This window comes from Microcebus murinus, chromosome 19 (assembly GCF_040939455.1).
Source record: "Microcebus murinus isolate Inina chromosome 19, M.murinus_Inina_mat1.0, whole genome shotgun sequence".
In the NCBI taxonomy this organism is placed as follows: Eukaryota; Metazoa; Chordata; class Mammalia; order Primates; family Cheirogaleidae; genus Microcebus; species Microcebus murinus.
In genome coordinates, this window is record NC_134122.1 from 461,934 (window position 1) to 467,933 (window position 6,000).

At 72.0% G+C, this 6,000-nt stretch overlaps 1 protein-coding gene across 1 annotated transcript; it reads left to right on the top strand.

Moving 5' to 3' along the window:
• The first annotated feature begins 3,084 nt into the window (after positions 1-3,084).
• On the top strand, positions 3,085-5,237 carry PRR35 (proline rich 35). Its single transcript, XM_012737821.2, has 2 exons — positions 3,085-4,157; positions 4,368-5,237. Exons 1-2 carry the CDS (start codon positions 3,109-3,111, stop codon positions 4,999-5,001), a joined length of 1,683 nt encoding a protein of 560 aa, XP_012593275.2. The 5' UTR covers positions 3,085-3,108; the 3' UTR covers positions 5,002-5,237.
• The last annotated feature ends 763 nt before the right edge of the window (positions 5,238-6,000 follow it).

Consider the following 6,000-nt stretch of genomic DNA (forward strand, 5'->3'; position numbering starts at 1 on the left):
AGGCGCCCCTCACTCGCGCACACCTGCGCCGCCAGTCCCACTCCGTAGGGCAGCACCGCCGAGTCACCTGCCGCCGCTCCGGCCGCGTCTGCGGGGCGCCCCGAGCGCACAGCGCTTCCTGGGCGCGCGAGGCCGGTGAGTGCGCGCGAGGGCGACTGGGGGACAGGGGGGTGGGCAGCGAGGGGCTTGGGGGGCTTGGGGCCGCTCCCGGCGCCGGCGCCCCCACGCCCCCTCCCCCGCCAGCCCGGGTCGGAGGTCGCAGCGCCCCCAGGAGCCCGGCGCCGTGGCGCACGCGCGCCGCTCCTGCCGCCAACTTCGGTGGGTACGAGTCGGCGTCGGGGGACGCGGCCGGTGGCGGAGGTTTCGGGGAGTTGCTGCCGCGTGAGTGACCGTAGGCCCCGCGGGGACCTGCTCCCAGCGCCGGGCCTCAGTTTCTCCTGCGGGAGACCGGGTCGCCGCCCGAGCCCGAGCTCGTCTGCGGTCGGGGTCGCGGCTGGCGCGGCCCGGGGCGGGCGCGGGAAGTTTGCGCCCCTCGCGGGGCCTCCGCCGACTGGGCAGCGCCGCGGGCTCGGCTCCGGCTGGTGCAGGGGGCGCGGGGGGGACGCGGGGGCGCAGTTGGGGCGGCAAGAGGGTGTGGGGAGCGCAGTTGGGGGCATGGGGTACACAATTGGGGTGGCGCGCGGGGGACGCAGGGGAGCAGCTGGAGCGGCAAGGGGGTGTGAGGGCGCAGTTAGGGGCGTGGGGGACCGGGAGCGCGGGAGTTGGCGGCAGCCGGCCCCACACCCCACTTCTCAGCGTCCAGGCTCCGCCCTAGGGGCCACTGGGCGCGTCCTCAGGGAGGGCTGCCCTCAGGGGTGCAGCTGGGGAGGTTGGGAGAAGGGCATTGGGGTCCCAGCCAGCCCTGCGTCAGGTGAAGGAGCTCCTGGTCCCTCCTGCCCTCCACACCCGGCCGGTGGGGTGCCCCTGAGTCCCAATGGGCCAACGCCAACAGGGGCTGTGACCTGCTGGTGGCTGGTCCCTGGCCCCAGGTAGTGGGGTCCCCTCCTGTCCCCTCCTGTCCTGGGGTGGGACCTCGGGTGCCCCTCTCTGCCACTGTTCTCCCCCAGACTGGGAAGGTCAGTGAGGCCGGGTGTCTGGGCTGGCAGGGTTCAGGCTGCCCTGGGAGTGTGCCCCAGTCGCCAGCCGGGACGTGTGGGATTGGGGGTGCCTTTGTGTGTGTGAGCGGCTGGTGTCTGGGGGTGTCTTCCACGCTGTGTACACGCGTGCCGGGCATCCTCTGGGTGCCTCGGGGTCAGCAGCTGCTGAGACAGCTCCTGGACAAGCCCCTCAGCCCAGGTGCCTGACCGTAAGGGGAGCCCGGCAGGAGCCCCCAGTCCGGCTGGGAGGCAGGGCGGGCGGAGCACCCACCAGCCGGCACAGCTGTGTGGCTCCCAGGGCTGGGTGATCGATGGCCCGGCACAGCCGCCTCTGTCGCGGGAGCCCACATGCCCATTTGTCATCCGCATCTGGGGGGGCAGGGAGAAGGGGCTGCCTCTGTACCCCCCACCAGGTCCAGGCTGGGTCTGCAGCGCCCCCCAGGAGCCCCAGCCCCCTCCTCTAGTCCCCGCACCCTCCTGGCAGCAAAGCAGTCAGTCGGCCCCTCCTTGCCCCTCTGCCAGCCTGGAGACCCCTCTGTGGGGACCCAGCCCCCTCCTCCCCACCCCTTTGGCGGGGGTCCCCTCACAGGGGAGCCCACCCGCCGTTTGGGGCAACAGACGCAACCGTCTGCGTGGGTGGAGCGTGGTGGTCAGCGCAGGGTGTGTGTGCCGTGCACAGCCCTGCCCCCCTCACCCACCGACCATCCACGAGCAACGGGGAGCCAGCCCTGTGTGCCACGTGTGTGAGTGTCTCTGTGACCTTCTGTGAGTCCCGGCCACGTCTGCGTGTGTCCTCAGGTGTGGCGTGTAACGTGCGCACATGTGTGAGCTGTCTCTGCATGAGCCCGCATGCCTCCCCACACCCTGGGTGCGCCGTGAGGTTCTCCCCGGCAGGCGGCCGGCGGTGAGATGCGCGTGTGGGTGCCGCCGTTCTGCACCGGGCGCACCCGCTCGGGGTTGGCCGCAGGGCGAGGGACCCCCTGGGAGCCTGTGTGCCTGTGTGTGCGCACCCCGAGCCCGCGTGCACCCCGCGCAGGCGTGCGCCGGGGAGGCGGGCGGCCCAGGTGGCGGCCCAGATGGAGCACAGGGCGGCTTACCAGCGAGCGAGCGTGCGGGGCGCGGGGAGACGCGGGGCTTGGCTGAGCACGGCCGCTGCGGGCTCGGCCGCCGACCTGCCTGAAGCCACCCAGATGGAGCCGGGCTGAGCAGGTGGCTGCACCGTGGGGCCGTGTTGTGACGTCCACTCCCCCCAGCCTGGCCTGCCCCCCCGGAGACCCCCAGTGTCCACCTGCCGCCCGCTGGAGGAGGCTCGAGCCTGTGCATCCGTGTGCATACACTCGTGCACACGCAGCGCTCTCCAGACGAGAGCCTTCTGCCGGCCTCTCTTCCCGGCAGCCTGTCGCAGGCTTCCGGCAGGATCTCCGCGAGGGCAGGGGCTCTGCAGGGAGCAGGGCCAGGAGGGGCTGGTGGTGTCCACACTGTGCTCCTTCCCTCGCTGCCCACCTGCCTGCCGAGCGCCCGCCCGGTGCCGAGGACAGGATGTGCACTGGGCCACCCCAGACGTCGGCCGGGCTGGCCTGGCCTCAGGGGTGGGGGACGGTGTAGGGTCCCCTGCTGAGACTCAGGACGCCCAGGTAAACTTAAATTTCAGATGAACCATGAATAATTTTTCAGTGAGTGTCCCAAATATTGCGCGGGCCGTACTTGACACGGAAAAAACAATTGTTTATCTGCGTCAGATGTAAGTGTCCTGAGTTTTCATCAGCTGCACCCGGCCGGCCACCCCGGGCAGGTGCTCGCAGAGGACTGGCGGGCGAGGGGCTGGGGGGAGGGGGCGCCTGGGATCTTCTCCCTGGCACTCGAGGAGCCCTGGAGGGAGAGTGGGGGTGTCGGTCGGAGGCGGGCTGGCGCTGACCGGGGCCCCCTGGTCTGCAGGTGCCGGGGGTGCCCAGGCTGGCTTGCCCAGGCCGCCATGTCTCGAGAGGCTGGCTCGAGCCGCGTGGGCGCAGGGGCCCGGGCGCGGTCCAGGAAGCCCAAGAAGCCGCACTACATCCCGCGGCCCTGGGGCAAGCCCTACAACTACAAGTGCTTCCAGTGCCCCTTCACCTGCCTGGAGAAGTCGCACCTCTACAACCACATGAAGTACAGCCTCTGCAAGGACTCCCTCTCCCTGCTGCTTGACTCCCCGGACTGGGCCTGCCGCCGCGCCCCCGCCACGCCCAGGCCGCGAGCACCCACCCCCGCCCGTCCAGGGGACTCTGCGGACCCCGGCAGTCAGCCCCAGGGAGCCACCACGCCCGACCTGGTGGGCACTGACGTCCTCTCCCCTCACCGGGGCAGGGACACCAAGGCTGGGGCTGAGGGGTCCCCAGGGCCCCTGCCCCCTGTGGCCAGGGCTGCCCGGAAGGGTCTGGGCCCCGGCGGGCTCCTGGCCGAGTCCTGGAAGCCGGGGCTGAGCGGGGGCCCGAGGAGCACAGCCGCGGGGGACGTGGCCGCGGCAGGCCCCAAGGGCAGTGCCCCCTGCTACCCGCCGCCCGCCCGGGCCGAGTTCCCTGAGGCCCAGAGCCTCCACCTGTCCCTGCTGGGGGTCAACTGCCCTCTGGGCCCAGGCCTCTTCTCCTACCTGGGGCCCTCGCTGGCCGCCGCTGCCCACGTGCCCTTCCTGGCCTCGGCTGGCCCCCTGCTGCCCCCGGCCGCAGCCTTCCCAGCCCTGCAGCCCCCCGAACGCCCTGCCCTGGCCCCCCGCCTGTACTGCCCGCTGCTGCTGGAGCACACGGTGGGGCTGCCAGCCGGCAAGGCTGCCCCCGCCAAGGCCCCTCCACGCCCCGCGGGCTCCCCTGGGACTCTGGCTTCTGGCATGCTGGGGAGTCCCTGGACCTGCAGCACCCCCAGGGACCCAGGGCAGGCTGGGGAGCTAGAACAGGCTGCCCAGAGTGACCCCAAGAGGAGGCCGCCCCTAGGGAGCAGGCTGGGGCTCCCGAAGGCGCTTCCCGGCCTGTCCAGGTTCTGCTCCCAGAGCAGGTGGGTGTCCTGGGCTGGCGGGGCTGGAGGGCTGGGCAGGGTGGTGGGGCTCCAGGCCACAGAGTGGAGGTGGGACTGGGGAGACAGCCCATCTTGGGGGTCCCCAGGTTCTGGGCTGGTGGGGGGCTGTGGGGAGCAGAGGGCCTGGGGCAGCAGGCAGGGCTGGGGCACGGTGGGGCAGCTCAGCTCCTGACCAGCTCCTCCCTGCAGCCTGCCTGCCGGCCCCTCCGCGGGGCTCTGGCCTGAGGACAAGGAGCCGGGCACAGATGCTGACACCCCTGGCCCCCAGGGCCCCGTCCCCCAGCAGCCGCGGGGCCCAGTGCCCGGGAGCCCAGGGCACATGGGTGAGGACCTGGCGCGGGCCCTGGGTGACTTCGCCAGGGTGGAGCAGCGCCTGGGGCAGCTGGTGCCCGCGGGGGGCCTGGCCCCACAGCCACTGCGGGAGCAGCTGGGCAGGATCCGCCTGGAGCTGCTCACCATCCACCAGGCGCTGGAGCGGGCCGTGCGGCCGCCGGACACACCCCTCGATCTCTCTGTGAAACGCCTGCCCGCCAAGGGGCCCCAGGCTCCTGTCGGGGTCTGGGGGCCGGCCGAGCTGCACCCCACATTGGCCCCGGGGCCCCCCAGTGATCCTCCCAGCATGCTGGGCCCCTCGGCGCCGGAATCCTTTTCCGGCCACACCACCAAGTGCGAGGCGGACTCCAGCGTCCCGCCGCCCGGCCTCCCCCTGCAGGCCCTGGAGGACCCTGTCATTGCCGGCAGTGGCTGGGGCCCCTGTGTGGGGGCCGGGAGCTCCCAGCCCCCTGAGGACGTCCTGCCCAGCCCCCTGGGTGCCGAGGTCTGACCCCGGCTCCCACCGTCCGTCCACCCTCGCCCTGAACGTGCTGGTCCCACTCTGCACCCCTGGCCCCCCGCCCAGTCCCTCCCCTGTCCCAGCCCTGTGGCCAGCGCCGGGGACCTGCCAGCCTTGGCGTGCATGTGGACAGACCCCGCCAGGCTGTGGCCAGGGCCTGTCTCTGGGGTCACCTGGGGACAGCAGAGGTCACAGCTATTTATTGATCGCAGTTGAGGACATTAAAATAGAAGCCACCTTCACCCCAGTCTCAGCCTCCTTCCTTGTTGACCACCTGGACACCCCCAGGAAGTGTCCGTCCTGGAGTGCCTGGGCTTTGACCTTCAGACCCTGACCCCCCCTCCTGTGAACTGGGGGCTTCCAGGGGAGGGGACGGAGCAAAGGGGCCGGGAGGCAGGCGTGTGTGGTCCCGGGAGGCTCAGGACGATTTGTCCTGTGTTTCCGAGCGTGGGGGACGGGCAGGGACCCCGTGTGTCCTCAGCCCCCAGCTGCAGCAAGCAGCGCCGGCGTCAGCCTTCCCTGCAGTTAAACGGTGCCCACTGTGCTCTCTGGCTCAGGGCTGCTCACCCAGCGTGGGCTCTGCTGGGTCCCCGCCAGCCCCTGCGGCCACGATAGGCATCGGTGGCCTTCACAGCTCGCTGCCTCCCTCCCTGCCTGGCCCAGCTTGGCCTTCCCATGGGCAGGGGACGGCGGGTGGGCAGGCAGGGGCCTGGGGGCCTGACCAGCTGGTCACTGCTCTCCCCAGGGAGTGAGCCACACCCTCCAAGCCCACCCAGGAGTGGCCCCTGGGGCCCAGGTCCCCCGCCGAGGAGGGGCAGGTCCTGCCCATGCCGGGCTCCCCGAGCTGGGGCTGGGCTGGCTGGGCTGCGGCCAGTCTGAGCAGGACCCGCGGCTGCCAGTTCGCTGCACCCGGTGGTGATAACATCAGCCCTGCCCCGAGGGGTCTGGAGCCGGGGTGAGGCCGCCCAGGCGAGGAGTGCTGTGGATCAC